General features: G+C 41.5%; 1 protein-coding gene across 40 annotated transcripts in view; it reads right to left on the bottom strand.

The window, feature by feature from the left end:
* ABLIM1 (actin binding LIM protein 1) overlaps nt 1–25,303 on the bottom strand; it is a 274,524-nt gene that overhangs the window by 142,556 nt on the left and 106,665 nt on the right. For all 40 annotated transcript variants that reach the window (XM_072995518.2, XM_078389589.1, XM_078389586.1 and 37 more), the window contains exon 2: nt 8,067–8,201. In XM_072995518.2, coding sequence (XP_072851619.2) covers nt 8,067–8,201 — 135 coding nt within the window. The remainder of the gene's footprint in view (nt 1–8,066; nt 8,202–25,303) is intronic.

The raw sequence follows: 25,303 nt of genomic DNA on the forward strand, positions 1-25,303 counted from the left end.
ATGCTGCTTGCGTAAGACTCAGTATACCAGGATGTTCCAATCCTTTTATCTGGCATCACTGTGTCAGACAACTCAATTTTCTGTGTTGTCTTCCCCACTTGAATTATTGGATGGAAAGAGCAAAGGTCAAAAGATCTAACAGACTAACCACATTCCAGATGGTTGCTTGGGTATCTGCTTAATACTCTTCCCAGTTTTTCTCCCATCATGACATTCAGGTGATTCCCTCCAATGTCAAAGATTCACAAAAGTTAGCTTCAGACTGAAGTGGAAAGTTTTGGAAGTTTTAGATCATAAAGAGCAGTTGTGTTGTTTTATATATGTTCATATGAGGAAGACCTGAAGTGTCTTCACAGTAAGTTATTTATTTAAAAGCTGTTTTGCCACATGCTTCAGTGAAGAAGGGTCCCAAAGGAATTTATGTTAGGCAAGTAAGCACATTTATATTATGATTAGCACTAAAAAATACATGTAGCCTAGATAAAGCAATTGCCAGTGACAGTTTGCTTCACTAGCTGCTGCTTCTTTTCTTTGTGGGATCTGCCCCAAATGTTTTGATAGCTGATGTGCAGGGCAAGGTACCTCTGAAGTTTTTATGTCCAGAAGGTGATTGCACTAGCAGAATTTTATCTCATAAATGAGAAGTCACTGTCTATTACCACAGCTAAAGGAAGCACAACCAGATTAAAGGCACAAAGCTGATCTTTAATGCTATGTATGGATATGATAGTTTATATGCCTTGAATTCCTTGATACTTTGTTTCAAATAGATTACTAACAGATACTGTATTCTGTGCAGAAGAGAGATACTAGTCTCGATCATGGTTTCATACGAGATACCTGTAGTTTTATGGCATTTTAATTGTATCTGTGACCATTTAATGCTTATGAGCAGGATGAACCATTTTTGTTTCAAAAGGAGGAAGATAGCTTGTGATTTCCAATATTTAAATCTGGGAGTGCAGGGTTGGGGGCTGGAATCACAGTGAAATGCGGCTGTTTGCTCAGACTTCAAAGCAGTCTTTGGGTGCAGAATGGGAAAGGCGATGTATCAGATCCATATTTTTTATTGGCAGGCAGCAGGAAGCTATTGTATTGGCTGACCTGGTAAAGATACTGGAAGCTTGTATGTCTAGCTGTCTGCTTTTGCAGAGCAACAGAGTGACCAGTTTCCCCTACAGTTCTGCTATCTTCGGCTACTGGTCTAACCAAAGTTCAGGGAACATCTAGTAGAATTGGAACTCAAGAACCTTTATGTCCTTGATTATATCAGAGGTCTCTATCTCCCATCCTTAAAACCCTTATACGTAGATAAAATGTTATTATTTGAAGTCTGTATCTATGAATGTAATTCTGTTCCTATTTTGAGTGTAATAATATTCTCTAAGCAGAGAGTTATGTTTTGTTGTTATATTTGTTAAGTAAGTTCCAAAATTTCTATTTTAAAATATTAATTCACTGCCATTTCTTTAGGTAAAGTTTTCGGTCAGTTGCTGAGTAACTGAGATTCTTTTCATATTATCATAAAGAGTTCACTTCCTTGAGGATAAGCACCACTATTTCTAGCTAGCTGGTCCTTTATCAGCATTCAGCCAGAGCTAGAAATAGCCAGGATTCTCTGATCATGTGGCATGGACTGAGGGGAGGGGAATCAGCAGTGGATCCAGATGGTTTTCAATTAGTTTCAACAGAATGGTTAGGGACTTCACCCAGATGTGGGGTTATCCTAATGGAGGAATGTTATTGGTGTTTCAAGAGGTTGTTGTTGTTTCTTTAAAAACAGAGTAAAAAAGCTACAGAAAACCAGAAAAACCATTTGATCTCATATTTCAAATTCTGTCTAGGAGTAAAAACAAGAACCTGTGCTTAAGACTTTAGTGAAAGTGGATGCTTGTTTTTTTTTTTTTAATTTAAAATGATACTATCCTGTTGCACCTTCTATCAATATTGGCCCTCAAGACAAACTTTTAACATACAATAGATTCCAATGGAATCAGCCAAAAAGAAAGCAACCAATAAAACAACAAACTATTTTTTAAAAACAAAAGTTAGTAATTAGATATTGCCCAAAGCCTAAGCAAATCAAATAAGGTTTACATTGCTGTATAAATGCAGATGTTTCACAGCACAGACATTATCTTCGAAGCTGGATGTACTCAGACCTGGGTCTTTGTTTCAGATTGCAACATACAGTCAAGGTCATCTAAAAACAGGTTTTGAAGTTTTATCACTTTATGCAGGCCTTCCTAATAATTATGAAGGACCCATTGCTTAGATAAAGAAACTAAAAGAGGTGTAAGATAGGAAACAGATGCTGGTCCAGATGTTTAGGAACAGGAGTAAAATAATAGTATGCAGAGGGCCTTACATTCTAATTGTCAAGATGACTTATTTTCTTGTGCTAATGTTGCTCAAAGCCTGAGAGAGAAGAGAACATAATCCTCAGAGGACTGCAAATTCCCATAGCAGACCCAGTGCTGGACATCAAATGTCCTATCTTCTAGCAGCCACAAAACATTTACTTTGGATTGTACCAACTTATAGGTAATATAATGAAGCTGGTGGAAACAGAATTCTTGGCCCCCTTTCCCCTATGGCAGACCCTGCTGCTAACTCTCTAAAAATGCTATACAGAAGTTCAGATGCTGCTGCTGAATGAGGTGAGCTGTAGTGTGGGAGTAAAGGCTGGTATTTTAAAAAAAATCAGGTAAAGGTAGCACCTTCCAACCACTGAGCTCTTTCCGTCAATGGAAAGTAGATCCTAGATCCAGTCTTGAGTGCATCAAACTTGTGGGACATTATTTTTTAATGTTTCTTAATGTAGAAATTCATGGAAGTTTTCTCAGCAGATACTAACAAGCAAAATAATACCATAATCCTTAATGTGATGCTTATTAAGGATACCTTCTCATTTTTCATGGAAAATGTGCCAGTATAAAATCTATTTGTGGGACAGGAAGCAACAGTTAGAACTGGATATAGAACAACTGACTGGTTCAAAATTGGGAAAGGAATACGGCAAGGCTATATACTGTCTTCCTGCTTATTCAACGTACATGCAGAATACATCGTGCAAAAGGCTGGACTGGATGAATCCCAAGCCAGAATTAAGACTGCAGGATAAAATATCAACAACCTCAGATATGCAGATGATATCACTCTGATGGCAGAAAGTGAGGAGGAATTAAAGAACCTCATAATGAGGGTGAAAGAGGAGAGCGTAAAAAATGGTCTGAAGCTCAACATCAAAAAAACTAAGATCATGGCCACTGATCCCATCACCTCCTGGCAAATAGAAGGGGAAGATATGGAGGCAGTGACAGATTTTACCTTCTTGGGCTCCATGATCACTGCAGATGGGGACAGCAGCCATGAAATTAAAAGACACCTGCTTCTTGGGAGGAAAGTGATGACAAACCTAGACGGCATCTTAAAAAGCAGAGACATCACCTTGCCGACAAAGGTCCACATAGTCAAAGCTATGGTTTTTCCAGTAGTGATGTATGGAAGGGAGAGCTGGACCATAAAGAAGGCTGACCACTGAAGAATTTATGCTTTTGAATTGTGGTGTTGGAAGAGACTCTTAAGAGTCCCCTGAACTGCAAAGAGAACAGTTCTGAAGGAAATAAACCCTGAGTGCTCATTGGAAGGACAGATCCTGAAGCTGAGGTTCCAATGCTTTGGCCATCTCATGAGAAGAAAAGACTCCCTGGAAAAGACCCTGATGTGGGGAAAGTGTGACGGCAAGAGGAGAAGTGGACAACAGAGGACGAGATGGTGGGACAATGTCATCAAAGCTACCAACATGAATTTGACCAAACTCCAGGAGGCAGTGGAAGACAGGAGGGTCTGGCATGCTCTGGTCCATGGGATCACAAAGAGTCGGACACAATTTAATGACTAAACAACAACAATAAAATCTATTTAGAATGCGACTATCAGTCTTCCCTTACATCCTACAAGTGTAGCAGCAGTCTTATGTCTGGCAAACCATCAGAGGACTCTGTCAGCTGCCAGTGGTGGAACAGTTCTCTAATCAAATATGTAGTTCTCATGAACAGCTCACAATCTCACACTGCTGTCAACTTGTCTTCTTTAAAAAGCTACAAACAATAGCTGTTGTAATGCATTATTCCTTACAGCCCCATCTACATTTCTTATACACTTGGAAAGGCTCATCACTCTTTTCCAATGTGACTTTGGTTTGGCAGCTCATATTGCAAATGATTGCTCTGTCTACAGCTTATAAATATCTTCATCAACAACTGTATGCAGGAACACAAATTGTCTCCATATTTGAAAAGACCATGTACAGTACTCTGTTAAACTATAACAGGGCAAGTCAGATGCTGTCAGCAAGTATGAAATGGTGTAATGCGAACTGCTAAGCCAGAAAAAAAAATGTATCAGGTAAAATAAAAGAAGGAAAGAGCAGCTGAAAAAAGGAATGATATGTAATTCTTAGTCTCCAGAATCTATGTCAATCCAGCAGAATTCATCTGGTGCAAAATCTACAGAACACAACACTTCAGGGACACAAACTGGAAGATGGCAAGGCAGACCAGCACACCGAAAACAAGTCAAATGCAGTTTCAAGTCAAAACCTAGCAATATTATTACTTTACTTCAATTTAAGTACTACATCTATACTATACATGCATTCTAGAAACAAATAATAATTTAATACACTCTTGGTATTTTGTTTCTCCTTTTTATACATTTGTATCCCACATTCACAGTCAATGGATTAAACTGTGAACCTATGTCAGACCTGGGCAAAGTGCGGCCCGCGGGCCAAGGCACTCCTGTCTGGCCCGCTGATCGTTGCTCCAGTCCGTAGCTTCCTCAAAACCAGTCCCTGCACGCTTCCCCTTGCAAGCCATGAAGCGAGGACCCTCCCTTTTGCAGCCACCGCCTCCTCTTCCCGGAGATGTCCGCTTCCGCCCCCCTTGGCAGTCTCCCCGGGATGCTCGCGCGCCTTCCTCCCTCTTCTCCATGCCGGGGCACCCCCACTGGCAAAGGGGCACCACCCACACCCCAACAGGTGCACCTCTTGCCTCAACCAAGGTGGCAGGTGGCGGCGAGGGGAGTCTGCTCACTTCCCCTCAGTGGAACCACGCCCTTGCCTGCCCGCCGGCTCTCCCCTTCCTGTGGCCCTCCATGGCTGTTTGGGTCCCCAGAGCCCAGGTCCTCGGTTCACATGGGCCCCCAGAAGGGTGCCACTCCCGCACCCCCTGCCACCAGAGAACCAGGGCGCTGTTGTGGTGCTCAGCCCCGAGAACCACCTGTGGACTAGCTGCAAGACAGGTTTTGCTGGCCATACTGGGAGTAAGTGTTGCCATCGTCGACACTCTTATGCTCCTCTCCATGCCCGGGAAGTAACAGGAAAGAAGAGAAAGCAGCGAAGTTGGCGGGAAAAAGAATGGAAAAGGCGAGAAAGTTGGGGCAGTGCGTGCCGACGGCTGGTGGCGGGCACCAGTGTGCCCGGGTCGCTGTGGCGACAGCCCCGGGGCGTGGGTGCAAGTAAGTGGGATCTTCTTTCTGTCTTTCTCTGGCTCGCTCTCTCTGCCCGCTATTTCTGCCACCTCCTTTTTTTCTTGCCTGCTCCAACCCCAACACCACATCGCCTCCAGTCGAGACCCTTAGCTCCCACCTGCCCCGTTGGGTTTGGGGACATCCACACCGAGCCAAGGAAGCTGCCCTTCTTTGCCGGCGTCCCAGCAACCCCAGGTCTCGCAAATGTTACCCTTACTGCCCCCACCTCCACCCCCCGCAAATGTCGCCCACTGATTGCGGGACCAGCTCCTTGCTCTGCCTCCAACCCAGCACCGCTTGAATTGTGGCAGGGCGGTCCAAGCCACGGAGTCATTCGTTTCAAAAGACATGTTGCCGGTCCTTAAACTTTTCCGAAAATGTGTTTCCTTTTCTCTCTTTTCTGTCTTTTCTCCTCCAGCCCTGCTGAAGTGGGAGCCTTCCAGCGAGGTGGAGCAGGGCTCTTCTTCGACTCATCCTTTCTTCCTTGGTGGTTGTACACACAGGGGAAGGGACAGCACCAGAAGAGGAAAAGGCAGGGCATGGTGCCTTTCATCTCTTTCACACACACACCCCACAAAATAAAATAAAAACAATCATAACATACCTGTTTCATTTTATTTTTAAGTAAAGTTGGTTTGGCCCCCAAACACAGTTCAGATTTTTCATGTGGCCCCCCCTATAGAAATTAATTGCCCACCCCGACCTATGCAATGTTCCTCAGGAGTAAGTTCAACTGGGCTTCTGTTTAAATAGCATTAGCCAATTTTCTTCACTCAGAGAGAATTCGTTTCTATGACTATGACCCTATGAACATTTATACTCTTCTATTTGGAGTACATTCCACTGAAATCATCAACATTTATGTATTTGTATTTTATTTCAAATGTCCATATCTATTAATAAAATATGGACAGAGCAGATCTGTAATCCTGCAGTCATATACACTTGTCTAAATCTCACAGAAATTAGTTCTGAGCAAATATGCATAGGATTATGCCACTTGCACTGGAAATACTGTATATATAAGAAAAAGCATAGGACTGATCCCCCTATACTCATCAGGATTATATTATTCTTATAATATACATCATGTCAAACATATAAATTATACTTCTCCATATAAATTATATTTAATTGAAAGCAAAAGTGTGCTGCTTATATACCACCCCATAGCACTTAAAGCATTCTCTGGGAGGTTTACAAGTTAATTAGGCAGGCTAGACATTGTCCTTCCCATCAGCAAGCTGGGTACTCAATTTACTAGCATTGGAAGGATGGAAGGTTGAGTGAACCTCGAGCCATCTATCTGGGATTGAACCCAGGTCATGAGCAGAGCTTTGGTTGCAGTATAGCAGTTTAACCACTGCACCATGAGGCTACATGAGCAAAGACTTTCTGCACAGTGTTAGAGCTACTATCACCATTCAGCTTATATAAAAGCATTGGCCTTCAAAGACAGTGCATAGCTGCCTAGGGCAATGCTAGCAACCAGTACTTATCTAGCAGTAATGTGGCAAACCCCTTCTGAAGAAATTTGCAGTCCAGCCACTCATAGTGAACAGAAATGAACAAAAATGTCATCCTGTAACATTTACAATAACCGTGCAGCATAAGCGTGTACGGAATGTTCATTATAAGACATATTCAATCATGTCTTGAGTTTAGCACTGAATCTAATTGCCTGTGACTGGACTGAGCTTTACACCATGTACCACACAATCAGCACTTGTAATCATGGAACAGGAGCTGGAGCCAAACTATCTCAGAAAGAAAGGCCTAAATCCAGAGGTTAGTGGACTTCAGCTGACCTACAAAATTGAAGGGAATTTGATAGGCCAACACTGAGGTGAATTCCAATGGGTCTACCCCCGGTTGGACTAACAACTGGATTCCAGTGAACAATTCTGTGACAGGCTTTCTGTTGTAACCTTTTGTGCTACATCTCTCAGAAACCATGTAGGCAGTAACAGTCCAAAAAAGTAAGTACCAATATATTGGGTAGGAGAGATGGAGTGTAATTTAGGCCAAAATAATTATGCAAAGCCCTAAGTAGTTTTTTTGGGGACTCATAAAGAAGAAAATGGAGACTACAGTGTATCATGGGATTATTATTAAACGAATGATTTCCACTTTACTTGGTAGGAAGTTCACCTTCCAGCACTGCATTAGAATCTTCAGAGATGTTCTTCAGGCTTCCTATCACCTCACTGAATGACAAATTAAAAAAAGATAAAAAGGAAGATGCCTAATGAGTCTGAAGTGATGGGACACTTTCATCCCATTAGTGTATGCAAGAAGCAGGGTAGAATAAAGTGTTACAGACAATCTCTGCTTTACAGATTGGACAAAATAAAATAACAAAGTTCTGAGATTTTTCTTTACAGACCCTAAATCCCACAGAACCAGCAGTAAAAGGTAGCCAGCGAAAATAATATTTCAGAACAAAATAATACTTCAAAATAATAAACTCTACTTATACAATCCAGTTAAATCAATTCACAGGCTACTGATAAAAAACAAGAACTCACTACCTTTGCAGGTAAAACACTTGATGTGAAAATGCCTGGCTTGGACACGAAGCACTTCTCCTTTACACGGCTCGCCGCATTTATGGCAGTGGATGACAGGCTTCTCTGTGGGATGGTGAGGCTCCTGAGGATGGGCCACTGTAACAACAAAAAGAAATCAGATGTACAAGATTTCCTTTCAGATTATTTCAGTATCTCACAATGAGAAAAGAAACCAACCAAATGTCTCATGATGGCAGCCAGAAAGTAGTGGGATCACTGTAGAGGAAGTTGCCTCAACCATAAAACCATATGAACCTTGTACAGTACTTATCTTCAAATTATAAAAAGTCATGTCTAACTTTGCATCTATCTATATAGAAATTAGATGATGATGATGATGATGATGATGATGATGATGATGATGATGATGATGATGATGATGATGATGATGATGATGATTCAAAAACACCAGGCACAGTAAAAATTATAAAAAACATTGACTGGTATTATATAACAGATACAAGTTTTAACCAAAATCCTGATTATCTGTTAAATGTATCCGCGAAGGCTTTCACGGCCAGGATCTAATGGTTGTTGTGGGTTTTTCGGACTCTTTGGCCGTGTTCTTCCTAGTCCTCCGAAGATGCCAGCCACAGAGACTGGCGAAACGTTAGGAAGAACAACCTTCAGAACACGGCCAAAGAGCCCGAAAAACCCACAACAACTATCTGTTAAATATCGGCACCATATGCATGCTGTTCCTAATATTGCTGGGATTTTTTTTTTGTAGCTCTAAAAGTATGGTTTCTGAGATCTGCAACTGCTTATAATACTGTGTAAAGTTTTTAGATATTGCTCCCAAAGACCTAATGACTACGGGGACCACTGAAGTGTGTTTCTTCCACAGGTGAGATGTTTCAATTGCCAGGTCTCTGTATTTTGTTAGTTTCTCCAATTTTTGATTTTTCCAATTCTTGATTTTCAGCTCTGACATCTCCTGGAATTGCAATGTCAATGATCCAGACATTTCTTCATTCTATTACTACTATGTCTGGCGTGTTATGTTCAAGGTGTATTATTATTATTATTATTATTATTATTATTATTATTATTATTATTATTATTATTATTATTATTATTATTATTATTATTATTATTATAGTAGTCCTAGAATGAGGTGGTCTCTCTCCCCAGAGGGAGACCACAGCTGCGATACAAGGAAATCTGCACGCAGGATCTGAAGACCTTAGGAATGGATCCCTATTTATCTACAGTGGTGCCTCGCATAGCGAGATTAATCCGTTATGGATTAACCTTCGCTATTTATTTATTTATTTATTTATTTATTTAATTAATTTATATCCCGCCTATCTAGTCGTGGTGGACTACTCTATGTGAAAACTTTGTTAAACGGAAAGGAAAAAGCCATTGGCTTTTTGCATTTTTTAATGCGTTCCAATGGCTTCCGTACTCACCGTTCAGCGAAGTTCCTCCATACTGCCGCCATTTTCGCACCCTCAGTAAGCGGGGTGCGAAACTGGTGGCCATTTTGGAACCGCCGATCAGCTGGGAGGCGGGCTCTTGCAAGGAGGGAGCCACCTCCCTCCTCTGCAAGAGCCCGCTGCCCAGCTGAAACGCCGGCCGGCTCTTGCGAAGGAGGGAGGTGGAGGTCCCTGCTCTCCTTCGCAAGAGCCTTTCTACCCAGCTGGGAGGCGGGTTCTTGCAAGGAGGGAGCCACCTCCCTCCTCTGCAAGAGCCCGCTGCCCAGCTGGGTAGAAATGCTGGCCGGCTCTTGCGAAGGAGGGAGGTGGAGGTCCATGACTGGGATAGGCAGCGCGGGGCGACTTCAAGCGGCGGCAGGGTGTGTGTGTTACGGACGGCTTCCAGTGCTTTGCCTGAAAGCCTTCCGGATCCACCCTACCCTGCCCCCGCCGCCGCTGAGAGCCTTCCGAGCTCTCAAAGGGGTTCTCTCCAATGTCGGAGGGGGGCCCTTTGAGAGCTGGGAAGGCAAAATGTCGGCAGTTGGGCGGTGGCTTCGGGGTCCTTCCGAGGCCACCGCCCACTGCCGACATTTTCCCCCAGCTGAGCGGCGGGAGCGGTCCTTCAGAGGCTCCCGCCGGTCAGATGGGGGAAAATGGTTGCCTATGGGGAAAAATCGCAAAGCGATTTTCCCCATAGGCAACATCGTAATGCGATCGCAAAAGCGATCAAAAAATCCGCATCGGTATGCGGATTAATCGTTAAACGGTGCACTCGTTAAGCGAGGCACCACTGTACTTGCATATGAATGCTTTCGAACCGCTAGGTTGGCGGGAGCTGGGACAAGCAACGGGCACTCACTCCATCGCGTGGATTCGATCTTATGACTGCTTGGTCTTCTGACCCTGCAGCACAGGCTTCTGCGGTTTAGCCCGCAGTGCCACCACGTCCCCGGTGAGGTGTAAGTGTCCAGCAAAAGACTACCCACATTCATGAGAAAAAATATTCTCCAACTGTGGCTTAAATAATATCATTACAGGCTTTCTACAGCCTAGTTCCTCCTCTCTCTCATGTTCTGCTTCCACAGACGTCAAGCCAACCTACACTTTCCAAGAAAAATAGTATCTGACAAAGCATTCCTGAGGCAGTTCTGCTTCAACGTGCAGGGAGGTGATGTGCAGAAATGCTGGCTTCATTGAGTATTTGTGGCACATGCACTTTATGCAAAACATGGAAGCATGGGACCATGTCCAACCCAAAGAAACTTGCAAACTGAATTTGTTGAATAACAATTCATTTATAAATACATCTAACATTCACTGCTCCTCTTTACTAGCATTAATCCCTCAGAGTTTATTGGTTAATCCAGTTTGCACACTAAAGTTTAAAGCCTGAAGATGGAATTCTGTTTTCTCCATCCCTCACTGTGGCTGCCCGTGTCACTGCCTGAAATCTGCCTCTGGAGGGTTTCCCTTCCATTTTCACTGTTGAAAGTGTCTGCCACTGGATTTAGACCTCTGTGTTAACTACATTAGGATCAGAGATAATATATATTTTTTGAGACTCTTCCTTTTTCACCTGGCTAGAGATTGCAAAGATCGTCCATCTTCTGAACTTCTCAATTCAGCTATCCTACCTGGGGCACCCATATAAATTCATTAGTACATCCGCCCTGGCTGGTCTTCACTTGAGACATCCTTTAAATGTTATGAGACAAGCTTCCTCTGTTGGTTAGGTTGCAAACTTTATTAAAGGAGATGTACTGATATGGTAAAATGATTATAACCGTCACTCTTTGAAAATAACGTCACCCTACCTCTATCATATCAATATACTGTTCTGCTTTCAGCAAAATATTTCCTATGTTTTCTCTGCTCCTCTTTATTTTCTCTCTCTCTCTCTCTCTCTCTCTCTCTCTCTCTCTCCTCAAGAGGACCCAAGGTAATTTATAATACTGAAATGAACAGAATAAAAAACAGGAAGGAGGAACGCTGGCAGCACTCCTCTTGGGCAGCCAGTTACTTGGAAAATAGCTATTTGACCTATTGAATAGTACAGCACATTCTAATTTTATATATTGTATGGAAGCATAATGACTAGGAAGGGAAAATGTTTGTTCATTCCTCTAATTTCTTACAGGTTTCTGATTTTTTTTCTATTTACAGTGTCACGTTACTTCATTTATATGAGAACAGAGAAGACTGAAGAGAATGCCTCCTAATATTTTAATTCACAATTATTTTAAAATAAAACCTCAATCTTTGGTGCACCCTCCCTAATCTTTAAGTAATGAGGTTCCATGTATGGAAGATAAGAGTTGGGCTGTTAGTTTCCCCAAAAGAGAATACGTACTGCATTGACTGGTAAGTGAGGTAATGCTGCATTAATGAAAGGAAGTGTATGGATGAATAATGCAGACTACCCTAGACATTAGCTGTTCACGTATAAACGGTTGCAAGCAACATTATCCCCTTGGACCCCATTCACAGAAAAATGCAGCTATTATGAGGAAGGCTGCTGAGCCCACTAGACTGTTGTTTTTATGTGCTAAGGCGTTTCTGACTTATGGGAACCCTAACAGCATTTTTAAAGGATGTGAGCTGTCCAAGCAACTGTTTCCCACTGCCATCTCCTCAGTGAGTTTCCATGGCCAAGCTGGGATTTCAGCTACGTCTCCTGCATCCTAGTCAAACGCTCTATCAACGGCATCATATTGGCTCCCAGTTTGTTAATAGGAGATCCTAAATTGTTTCAAACTATTGTTTGTGATGGAGATGTACTGTAAGAGGCATTCCGTCTACACCCAAAGTACTAACACACTTTATGGCAATCCAGAAATTACACAGACATCTCTGAAATCTTTAACTTATTATAGTATACTTTGCTACTAGTTTTGTATTATGAATTTATTTATTTACTTCATTTATATCCCACCTTTATCCTACTGAAGGAATTAAAGGCAGAGTACAACAGCTAAAAATACATATTTTAAAAATACAGTAAATTAAGATATTAATCTTAAAATACAATTAAATCTAAACAATGTTAAAACATCACTAGTTGAAACGTATTCAAATAAATTTAAAACACAGAATAAAAAATATGCTGTATTTCTCTACTAAAACCTCCAATCCAGCATATACCACTTCCAACTTGTAAGTCAATTCTCAATCTTTGTTCAAGGCAACCCAATTAGCAGAAGAGTAATTAAAGTCCTTGAGACAGGTCCATTTCTTTATCTACAATTTAAATCTAGTACCACAAAGCTAGAGATGCATTTAAATATAGACAGACAGAGAAATGTTCCTTGCAAACTCACTTTGATCTACCTTTCCTCCTCTGTCCCTTTATCTGTTATCATGACACTGCTGTGAAGAATCTTAGCAAAATGGCCAACTCAATTGTGGGCCACAACCCTCTGGTAGAAAATGAATCCTGTACATTGCACAGCTGTGGATCTTTGCCATTTTTCCACAACTTCTTATGGCTTTTCAGTCTTCAAAGGAACAAGGGAGGTGCTACAAGAGCCTATCAGCAGTTTGTCAGGCTGTATTGACAAATTCGCAATATACCAAACTGGATTAATGGGAGACTAGAGAAACATTTTGTACATTTTGCCAGCCAGATTGTTGTTGGTGTAATTTGAACCGTTCTAAATACACATTATTACAAAGAGCCATCTCTTTGCATCAACCTTGGTGACAGAGACTAATTACTCATTGATGACACAGTGTTCCATACAAATGAAATTTTAGAAATTTTGACAAGCCTATAAGTGGAGACAGACACACTGTTTAAGCAGCTGAAAACTGTTATAGCAAAAACATTACTGCCCATGGTGCACATACATTTATCTATTTGCCCCACTATAACCTTTGGCCAAACAGGTTTTGCGGGATTTCATCCACAATGATTGCACTGGTTTTCCTGGCATACATGTATCGTAGACCATAGTTTCTCTAATCCTTAATGAACACTCTGTATTGTTGTCCTACACATTTGGAGAGTGCCAGTCTGACAAATTCTAGACTGTGCGCTTTCATCATCCTGATACAGTATTTGACAGTAAAATAAGTTCATTAGGACTCAAACCTCTTTCCCCTGTACTCCATAACATCTCTCAAGCTCCTCCTTATGCCCTTTCCACACGTCAGAAAACAGATTCCTCATTGACACAGAGAAACTATGTTCCTGCACTGACTGAAATAAAGACTCCATGCACAAAACCCCTTGCTTTAAAAAAATTAGAACATTATTATTATGGTTCCACATAAGCCATTTCCCTATCAAAGTATCTGATGAGGTCAACGACAGAGGCAGCTGCAGTCACTATAGCCCAATAAATAACTTTACTTATGCAGCAGCTTTCAGCTCTTTTACAAAGAAGCCAATATATGAAAACCTTTATCCCACTGGAAATATATATTACATGACAAATATATCTGATGCCAGAAGTGACCTTGCATTCAGCAGAAAACAGAGGCAGAAAGAAATGGAAGGTGAATCATGATTCTCCAGAAGTCTTTTGATCTTTTCATTATAGTCTCCATTTAAAATCTAGATCTTCTCACCAGGACCCCAAAGACAACCTTCAGCACATTTTACTCCAGGCAAGAATCGTTGGCTGAACCTGGTTACAAGCTTGAGGATCATCACCTAAGATAATATTTAGAGGTAGTCTTCTAAAAAGGATCTGGAGAGCCATGATTTACCTAATAATATTCTATTTTTGCTGGTAAGGTTATTTGTATAAAGAGAAAAGTAAGCTTTGAATGTTTCATTTCAAAGAAATCAAAACCTATGAGCACAGTAAATTAAAGATCTTCCTTAAGAGTCAGAACAACTTCACAATACAGTACAAGACAATTTGTTTCTACTGCTGCTGTTTGTGGAATGATGTCATATAGTAATTGTCATGTACAATTGCATTCTAACAGCCCAAATCCTGTTGCTTAGTGTAGTAAATCACACTAAAGCAGGTCTATTGAAGTGGTGGGGATTTGCTGGGTCAACTCCTCTGTAAAATCCACTGATTCAATAGCCAAGAGGTTCCCAAACTTTTTTGACTTGTGGCTTCTTTGAGCAGTGGCAGAGGAGAAGGAGGAGCATAAGGGCGCAAAGCAGATATGGAAGTGATGGAGCATGAAGGAGCCAGAGCTGGAGGAGCAGCACCACTGGCTGAGCAAAGAGACAAAGAGAGGATTCCACAGTGCCTGTGACTGGGTTTGAAGGCACCCCAGAGTACTGCAGGGCACTACAATGCATACTTTGGGAAGCCCTGCAATAGTCCTAACATAGTGCAATTTACTACACTAGGCAATAGGATTTGGACCATTATTTATTTCACTCTTGGAACCAACACAACTGACTTCTAAATGCAAGAAAGTTAATTTCTCTAAGAAAAGGGCTAAGATGGTATGATACAAAATAACAATTCAAAATTGATAATATGCACCTTAAATATTTCACCTCTGTTGTAGAAGTGTACCTTTGATGTGTCACTTAAATACAGACACATTACCCTTTAGTATTCATATCAGAATTTCAAAAGAAGACAAAACATGTTTCTAATATCTCTTATGAGAGCATCTTTGGCTTTTTTCCACATCTTGAAGCACTTGCACTGCTGGCAACAATGGCCAAAATAACAGCTTAAGGTCTTAGGCTGAGCAGACTTGGCTTTTCACCTTTTATCTTCCTGGATGAATGCCTCTGTTCACAGCCTCAGAATAAATTATTTGGGTCCCCAGTTGCCTCCATTTTGACTCTCCTGCACTTTGCTTCTTCTAAGATCACTCTACATGAAGCAAAATTTCTATATAGAAGGCACTTCCACAGAAGAATTTAATTTGTTACACACACCTTGGCCAAAAATATACATAAAACAATAAGTAAAGCCTTAAATGGAACACTCTTAAAATGTCTTGTGTTACTGAAACTAATGACACAAATGGGTAGGGATATACAGCCCATGCATTACCCACCTGTTTGCTAAACAAACTAATAATAATCCATGAGTTGTCTTATTAAGTTCGTTAAACCACAATTCCTGGTTCAGATGCAACAGCAAACCAGGATTATGCTGAACTGAAACAAATGACACAGAAGCATTTATGTCTGAAAGTGTTGTGGTGACATGGGAATGCAGGTAAGCCCCATCTCCCACATGCTGGTCCATCCATTAGTAATTGAAACCTTCATTTATCCACCTGCAGAGGTTTGTAATAGACATGGGTTGACATTTGTCTTCCCTGTGAGACAAATATGAAGCCCACCAACACAAGTGTCTCAGTGATCCTTCCTCACCCACCCCCCAGAACCAGCCCAGTCCACTCACCGGGTTCCTTGGTACTCACACCCAGTGGTGGTGACATTGCACCAATCACAGACATAGTCCTGCCGGCATGCCCTGCCTCTCCTCGCAGATGACTGCTTCAGTGGTGAGGTGGGAAGAAGAGACCAGTAAGTGGACTGGGCTGGTTCTGGAGGCAGAGAAGGACCAGCAGGACACCTGTGCTGGTGAGCTTCATATTCGTCTCCCTCAGGAGATGAATACAAAGCACCCATGTCTCGTTTGTAAGCTTGTTGAGAACTTTATGCTGAACACCATATGCTTTTAGGCTTTTCACCTGAATATGGCATAAACTAGGGCTCAGTCCACCATCAAATCACATGGGAAGAACTGGGAAGTGGGGGGGGGGTTTGAACAGCGTGAATTCAGCTTTTTTGCATGGATTCTTGTTTGCTTATACACATAACACTAAATTGTGGGTTGACATTTTGTGCAGATGCCACTGCGTTCTCTGTTAAACTGTTTTTAATATGCAACTAAAGGCCTTAAAGATAAGACAGCAAGTTTTATGCCATGGCTACGTCCTTCGTATCAGTGCTGTGTCTTTGTAATACTATTTGTAAAAATGTTGAGTGTCTCTCTGATGTCCTTGGGTCTCATTCACCCTATTCTCAAGAGCTGTGCTGCACATTTTTTAAATTTCTTCACACATATCAGATGAACGATAGGTCAAACTGTCCTCTGAGGAATTTTGTACACTGAAAATGTCAGGTAAGCTAAAAATAAAAAAAGCAAAGCATCTTCAGGGAAGGCCTTATTCTTCAAACAGTGTGGAATGTGACACCGTTCCACTGAATGTTTTCCTAACAAGTAGCAACCAATACAGTTAAGCCAAGAAATCAGACAACATGGTGATGTCATGTAATAGTAGACACCAATTTAGTATCAAGAGCTCTCTCTCACATTTAGCTCTGACTAAGTTGTAAAAGAAAATAAATTCATATACATTTATGGAGATTCTTTTATACTAAAATCTTCTATATATTTCTGAAGAGTAAAGTTTTAAAAGAAAAGAAACACTACTCTTCAGAAACACCTAGAAGATTTTAGTATGAAAGAATCTCCAGAAATATACATGAATTTATTGGACAATAACACACAATAAATTTTTTCAGTTTTCAAATTCTAAAATCCCCAACATGTACACTGGCCTCCTTAGCTCCCATCCTATGTTTTGCAAAATTCACTTGTGATTAATGGACACGATGCAGCTTTGACATTGCTACAGAACACAAGCGGCCTGACCTTTGTATTGATCTACTTTTGCCTCTCACACTTTTCCAGTATACAGAGAGACTTACTTTGCTTGCTGGTCTATATATAGCATGTGACACATCAAATCTCTCTAAAGAGTTAGAATTGCTCTTAATTATTTCATTAGTGCTACTTTGTTCAGAACTACATGCCTAGAGGAAAGCAAGAAGCTGAAGATATCTAAAGCAGGACCAGAAATAACTGGAAGATGAAAAGGTAAATTGCATATTACAGAACTACATTACAGATGTCTCAGAAACAAATGTGTGGAGTTGTTTTTTTTTATTTTTAATTTTTTTATTTATTGCACATGTTCAGAATCTATAGTTTCAATTTCCACAGATGCAATGCAGGAAGCAGATTACAACCAGACAACTAGTAATGGCCAGTGCATACTTCTTCAATGCTAGAATCTCCTTTATCTACAGTATGTTTTACAAACACAGGATAAGAGGAATTCCTTATCCATTTCTAAGTAAAGTTTAGTTCATACTACTATGTTCATCCTTGTTTAATCTTAAAGGCTAAGTTACACATGATGACTCAGAATATTTGTGATCAGATCTTCTGATTTTAAGTTTACATAGAAAAGAGAGGGGGTCTCCAAAATAGATTGTAAAGAAAGGGATTTAATTCTTTCTGTAATGATATTCCTAATTTAAACACCTTCTCAAATTATGCCAGAGAATGACATTTTACATACCATTTTCTCCTTCTTTGGTCAATAGGTTTTAGCAGAAGGGATCAATTTAAATTGTAGAAACAGGATGGAGGGAGGTAGCAACTGTTTAATTTCACAGTACCGAGGCCCTAATTTCAGATCATCACATTACGCTGGCTTAGCATTCTTGAAATCTGAAAAGAACAACCCCAATCAACACCTACAAAGAGATACTGTAAAGAATCATTCATATCATATGCAGGTTGCCCCTAAACTATCTGCAATTTATATATGAGATAACACAAACTTCTTCCAAGAAAACAAATGCCAGGCTACTGAACTAAAGCCACTTATTTCTGGGGTTTGGATCCAGTTAAAATCAGCCATACTCAATTTTTACTTACTTCAGTAGCGCTTATTACTAAGCTTTCGTGGATTATGTTCTGTATTAGACCTTGTCAATGAGGTGCCTGGGCAGAAATTCTCTAAATGTTAGTTGGTGGTCCTCTTGGAAGACAAGGTTTGGCAGCTGAAGCCCTGTGTTCTAATCTCTGCACTATTAGGGAGCAGGCTGGGTAGGTGGGGCTCGTCAGCCTTGGAAGGCAAACTCCAATTTCAAACCTCCACTGCCTTGTGACTATATCCACCGATGGAAAAGGCTTCAGGAGTTAACCTCAAGGCAAAATCCGGAGCCTGAGTCCCGGAGGCAGTTCCTGTCGTTCTGACAACTCCTGCGACATCACTGGAACCAGTTATATTGACTCTTGCCTTTCCATTGGACTATTTCAGCAATGTGGAGAGGGGGGATTTGCTGCTTGGGTAACAGCCTATCCTCCATATTATTTTACCCAGGCTTCGTGCTCCGGAGAGGAGACTCCAGCTTTGCATACAGTGTCGAAATAACACAGGAAGTAGAAGTTACTGGTTATAAGTCTTTGCTTGATTGGCATAGAGAATGACGCCAGGGGCTACTTCCAATGGTGGGAGAGGTCATTGCACTTCACTAGGTAGCTACTGCCTGCCTTACTCTGGGCAGCCCCCAGCCAATAAGGTGCTACCTCATCACAGTCTGTTAACCTCACAGGGTGCGTGGGGTTTAGGGTGAAAGCCAACAAGCAGATTGATAACCCTGCACCATGCAACAATCATAAGAAAACTTCAGCCCTAGAGTTGGGCACCTGGAATGTTCGGACAATGACCCCTGACTTTTCTTACGACCTGCAGGAAATAGATGATGCACGCAAGACAGCTGTCATCAACATGGAACTGAGTAGACTGCAGATGGACATTGTTACCATGCAAGAGACGAGATTGCCAGACGTGGGGTCTGTCAAAGAAAAAAAACTTCTCATTCTTCTGGCAGGGAAAACCATTGGTTGAGACCAGGTAATATGGTGTTGGCTTTGTGGTCAGAAATACTCTGCTGAGATCCATTGTTCCATCTACTGTGGGGAGTGGAAAAATCCTGTCTCTGCAACTCCACTCATCAGCGGGATCGGTCACCCTCATCAGTGCATATGCACCAACACTGTCATCCACAACAGAAGTCAAAGACAAATTCTATGATAATCTGGCAGCTACTATCAAAAAAATCCCAGAGAGAGAGCCGCTGTTCATTCTCGGAGACTTTAATGCTGATCACAATTCTTGGCCCACTTGTCTAGGCTATTTTGGCATTGGGAAGATGAACGAAAATGGTCAGCGCTTGCTGGAGTTTTGCTGTTATTATGGTCTCTGTGTCAGCAACACGTTCTTTAATATGAAGCCTCAACACAGAGTTTCCTGGAGACATCCAAGATCCAAGCATTGGCATCACCTTGATTTGATCCTCACTAGATGTTCTAGCCTTGCTAGTATTATGATCCACGCAATTACCAAAGTGCTGATTGCGATACTGATCACTCCCTAGTTAGTAGAAAAGTAAAACTATGAACAAAGAGATTGTACCACACGAAAAAGGAAGGAAGACCACGTATTGACATCAGCAAAACTCACGATGAAAGACAAGTGGAGAAATTTGCCCAAGTGCTTGAGGAAATCCTTCCAGGCCCAGCTGAGGCAAGTGCACCTGAACGATGGGAGCATTTCAAGAACGATGTGTATAACACCGCCTTGTCCACATTTGGCAAGAAGACAAAAAAGACAGCAGACTGGTTTGAAGCCCATTCGGAGGAGTTGATGCCAGCCATTGAGGATAAGCAGAGAGTTCTAGCAGCTTACAAAGCCTGTTCTAGTGAGTACAACTTGCAGGCTCTTCGACTTGCTTGTAGCAAAGTCCAACAGGTTGCCAGGAGATGTTCCAACAATTATTGGCTCCAGCTCTGCTCTCAGATACAGATAGCAGTGGACACAGATAACCTCAAGGGAATGTATGATGGTATCAAGCAGGCCTTAGGTGCAATTCAGAAGAAATGTGCTCCCTTGAAGTCTGCTACAGGCATGATCATCCAGGATCAAGCACAGCAGATGGAACACTGGGTGCAGCACTACTCTGAGCTACATTATAGAGAAGAGAATGTAGTAACCAAAGAGGCACTAAATAACATCGAGTGCCTGCCTGTCTTGGAAGAGTTGGATAGTAAACCAACTTTAGCAAAAAAATAAAAGCGGCCTTGGATTCCCTCACCTCCAGCAAGACACCTGGGAAGGATAACATTCCTGCTGAAGTGCTGTAAAGACATCATCACCACCGAGCTGTATGAACTCTTTGTCTTTGCTGGAAAGAAGGTAGAGTACCACAGGACATGAAGGATGGAAACATCGTCACATTGTATAAGAACAAAAGAGACAGGGGTGACTGCAATAACTACAGTGGCATCTCTCTTCTCAATGTTGTAGGGAAGCTGTTAGCCCATGATGTGCTGAAGAGACTCCAGATGCTTGCAGACAGAATCTATCCAGAATCACAGTGTGGATTTCAAGCTAATAGATTCACCACTGACATGGTATTCTCCCTCAGACAGTTGCAGGAGAAATGTAGGGAACAACAATAGCCACTCTTTGTGGCCTTCATAGATCTCACAAAGGCCTTTGATTTGGTTAGCAGGGACGGCCTTTTTAAAATCCTTCCCAAGACTGGATGTTCACCTTGGCTCCTTAACATCATCAGGTCCTTTCACGAGGAAAATAAAGGGCACCACAGTTTATGATGGCTCAACAGAGCCATACAGAACATGCTACCATAGTCTCTCGAGACTGAAGGATGCCTAATCTAATCTAGATGTGGGAGATTCATCTTCGTCTCCCAGGGGAGACGAAGATGAATCTCAACAGCACAGGCAGCTGGCCCAATTAACACCTGCTCCCAGTACCCACTGGTTCACTTACTGTGAAGAGTGCATAGCCAGTGTCATCAATAGTATGGCAATCACGGTAGTAGCTCAGCTGGCACTGCCCGCCTCCCTGCTCGGATGGCCACTCAGAGACTGAGTGGGGAGACTTGTCATCCTGCCCCCTTGTAGGAGTGCCCATTTGAGCAGGGGAGCAGGGCAGTGCCAGACAGGCTACTGCCACGATTTGCGCACTGTCAATGACACTGGCCCCGTGCACCATGCACTATATGGTAAATGGACCGGTGGGTTCTGGGGGTGGGTGTAAATTTAGTCCACTAGCTGTGCCATCAAGATTCATCTTTGTCTTCTCAGAGAGATGAAGACGTATCTCCCATGCCTATTTTATGTTTACAGGACTTGGGGGGAAAAAGATATCTGATTTCAGAACTACAATTCGTAGTTAACAGACTTGCTATGAAAACACAGAACACAGTCAGACACATACTGTAAGCTGAAGCCAAAATTCATATGAGAACAAATAAACATAGGTCTAAATCCAACTGCTAGTCACATCTAGACCCACTTAACCAATTTTAAGTGCATATAACATTGATTCAGTGGTTCTAGTCTAGTTGGCACTTGCTATTAGATTGAGGTCACAACACAGAATACACAAAATCATTCAGAAATCAAAAGACACTAAGTATCATTGTCATCAGTAAAGTTATTTTCCTCCTGTTTCCCTATATGTACAATCATAGCAGTTTACTATGTACAAAAATTGGAACAGCAATCTATCTATGACTGCAGCAAAATCAAGTCCCACCTTTCCAGGGGCAGTCAGCAAGAAAATACTCAACCTTGAACTTTGGCAAATTAATAGTGGGAGAGAGTTCCATAGATGAAGCACAGTTACAAAGAATGAAGCTGCAGGTTGGCATTAGTCAAGCTAATTCAGGGTGCAACTACATTGGCTAAATAATTCGAGAGCTGTGTTGTATCAATATCATGTGCCCTCTGTGTCACTCTCCCCACCCTCATGGGGCAGCCTCGGTTGAACCAAATTGATTTGGTGCAGGGGATTACACTGCTCTTTAAATTGCCTCAAATAAGCACTGGGTTGACACTCTGATCTGCCCACAGGTCTCTCCTGACTCTGCCTGCATTGTGTCTTTGTCCATAACCATCTTGTCTGGAGTTAATATTTTTCTCTTTTCATTTTAACTGGCATAGCACTGAATCTATGTTGCAGACAGAAAGACTCCAGCATATCTGTGATGAAGCACTAAAGTCAAACAATTTAGTTTAAAACTTTTTTAAGGGAAAAGTTCAGGCAGCAGGCATGATTGCTGATCTCTCAGTGGGACAGCAACCCACACCACCTCAACATTTCACCAGGACATTAGCACAGGAAACACCCTTGCATACATGGCTGTTCATACAACCAAAAGCAATTAAAAAAAAAAAACCAGTGCACTACAAAAAGATTTAAAATAAATAAACTCTTGACAGGTGTTTAAAAAGAAATGATTCCTGGAAGAACACTGTGGATTCCCTTTATGCTTACAACCCAGTAGTTGGGAAATTTTGAATTAATTTACATCATGCTAAACCTAGAGTTAATTATGGAGTATATTGCAATACAGTCACACCCTCAGTTAAGCTGAGACTAGACATTGGATTTACCTCATAGTGATACACAATCATTATGACTCACCACCAAGCTGTACCCTGACCTACAATGGGCCACAACCCATTGTAGGTCAGCAACTACTACAAAAAATACAGACTTATTAAAATGTATGCACAATAGTGCTACAATATATCTTGGATTTGTAAAAGGTGAATATTAGAAGACAGACTCAGCATTCTGAACTCTGCCATATGTAGACTCAAAGTGTACTGTAATGGCCTCCTGACTAACATATTAAAGGGAAACACAATGTGGGCCACAATCAAGAAATATTCAAAAATGGAACTCTAAGCCCACATGACCTGCTGGTTATTAGTACATCAGCATCTGCCTAAGTTCTGATAAATTCTAAAATACAAAAGAACATTGATAGCTTTTTGTGTGTGTGTGTGTGTGTGTGTGTGTGTGTGTGTGTGTGTGTGTGTGTGTGTGTGTGTGTGTGTGTGTGTGTGTGTGTGTGTGTGCTCGCAAACACACACATGTGAGAGAGAGAGAGGGAAGCAGGGAAGGAGGGAGAGAGAGAGACAGAATGGGAATCACCTTAGACATCTGTATACCTTGTGTAACTGACTCAGGGATAAGAAAGCAGAGTTCCCAAAGGCTACTATCATGGGTTCTGCACTATTATTTTTGGTTATAAATATAGCCAAGTCCATATTTTCCATTATCACTGATGCCTGAACTGCTAATTTATTTCAAAGGGAAACGCTGATACTGTAATGTGCTCTCCAACAGCAGTAATACAGAGGACAGACACCAACTCTGTGCATTGTTAAGGGATTAATTCCTAGGACTGAATACTGTTTACTCAGCTCTCTAGCATATGGTAGGAGTATGCATGATTAAGATCGCACATGAGCCTTATGTTTGATAATTATGCTTTAAGACACTCCAAAAATCATAAGAACACACTTCCTATGCCTTAAACATACTACTGGTAAAATACAAAGAAATGTGTATTTGAGACAAAGGGTTGCATGATTTCTTCAGGGATCAACTCTTCACAGAACAGCCCGGAACAAATGCAAAAGACACAAGGAGGTCAATGACCTACAGGGGCACTTGCACATCAGACTCCTCTTTGCTTGCAGGAAAATGACTGTTAAAGAAAAGGCTAGAGTGAATTTTGCTGACATAGGAGTTATTAACATGAGAAATGTAGGACTATACAAACATTCACTTACACCCACTGTCTTTCAAGTGTTCTGATTACTCAGGATACATTCTGAATGGTCAGCACCCAGGTAGCAGTTGTTGTGTGCTGTCATGTCACAGCTGACATATAGCAACCCTAGTACAGTTTCCAAAATAAGTGAGCTATTTAAAGAATACTTTTACTATTGCCATCCTGCAGTGAGTTCCCATGGTTAAACAGGGATTCAAACCCAGATCCCCTGAGTCCTAATCTATCACTCTATCCACTATACCACATTGGCTTTCTTATGGCCACCCTGAAGAAAATTGCTCATTTATTCAATTTGAACTGGAGCAAAGGCATTGTTTGTTTCATCTGAACCGGAGCCATTAAAAGGGCAAAACTCCGAAGCTCAGAGCCAGGCCAAGATTATTTGTTGCCTAAAGCAAAGGATAAAATTATGCTCCTTCACCAGTCCACATTCAGAAACTGATTCACACATTAGGTACATCTTGCTTCAATACTGCCAATGGAACAGCACCATTCACTGTGTCTGAGAATAGCAAGTTAGCTTAGCACATGCAGAGCAAGCTACCAAGCTCCTATAGCTCTATCCTCCAAAACGTCACTGCTCCCTTCTACCCTGTTCTACCTTTTCTAACCATGATAATTCCCCATGCACAGCTGACACTGAACACAAGGTTAGCACTTTGTCTAATGAGAGGGCTGGCCCTACATGAGGTTATCCAAACCATGAGGGAGAAGGAGAAATAGGATTTCAATGTCCACCTGAAATAATGTTAACTTAACTTCCACTTTTAGCACTGCACGGTAAGCAAGCTAATCATGGTGAGAAAATGCTGATTATCCAAACATGGATGGATTATCTGATTGCTAAAATCAGCACTTTAAAAGCGGATAGCACGCAGACTTTCCCAGATACACGGATGCAGTTGAAGTGACCTTGTGTAAGAAGAAAAAGCAGTACCGTCTCCACTTTTTTACAGTGTATTGCTGTATTTTTTTTCAAACTTGCTACTCTCATAGAATTGTACTTATATTCCGTTTGTCTATCAGAAATCATCTGCACATTGCAGAGTGGGTTTGTTTCTAGATTTACATTTCATGCAAGCAGTGTGCTTCTCCATGAATTTAAATGATCTGGCTATGCTTTAGATCTCCAGTAGATGGGTTTGAGCCCACTATGAGGCTCCACCTTGACCTACAGTGGGCCACAATTGCAGGACAAACACCGCACAGTATATACAAAAATGAAAATTAAATGCTCATTATCATTACAAGACATTCTGGATTTGTACAGGCTGAACACTATAGCATACAGCATAAGGCCCATTGTAAAGCAAACTTCTCCCTAGAAGACAATACTAGTCTTTGGCAAACCAAAACTTCAA

This window comes from Pogona vitticeps, chromosome 3 (genome assembly GCF_051106095.1).
Source record: "Pogona vitticeps strain Pit_001003342236 chromosome 3, PviZW2.1, whole genome shotgun sequence".
NCBI classification, from domain to species: Eukaryota; Metazoa; Chordata; class Lepidosauria; order Squamata; family Agamidae; genus Pogona; species Pogona vitticeps.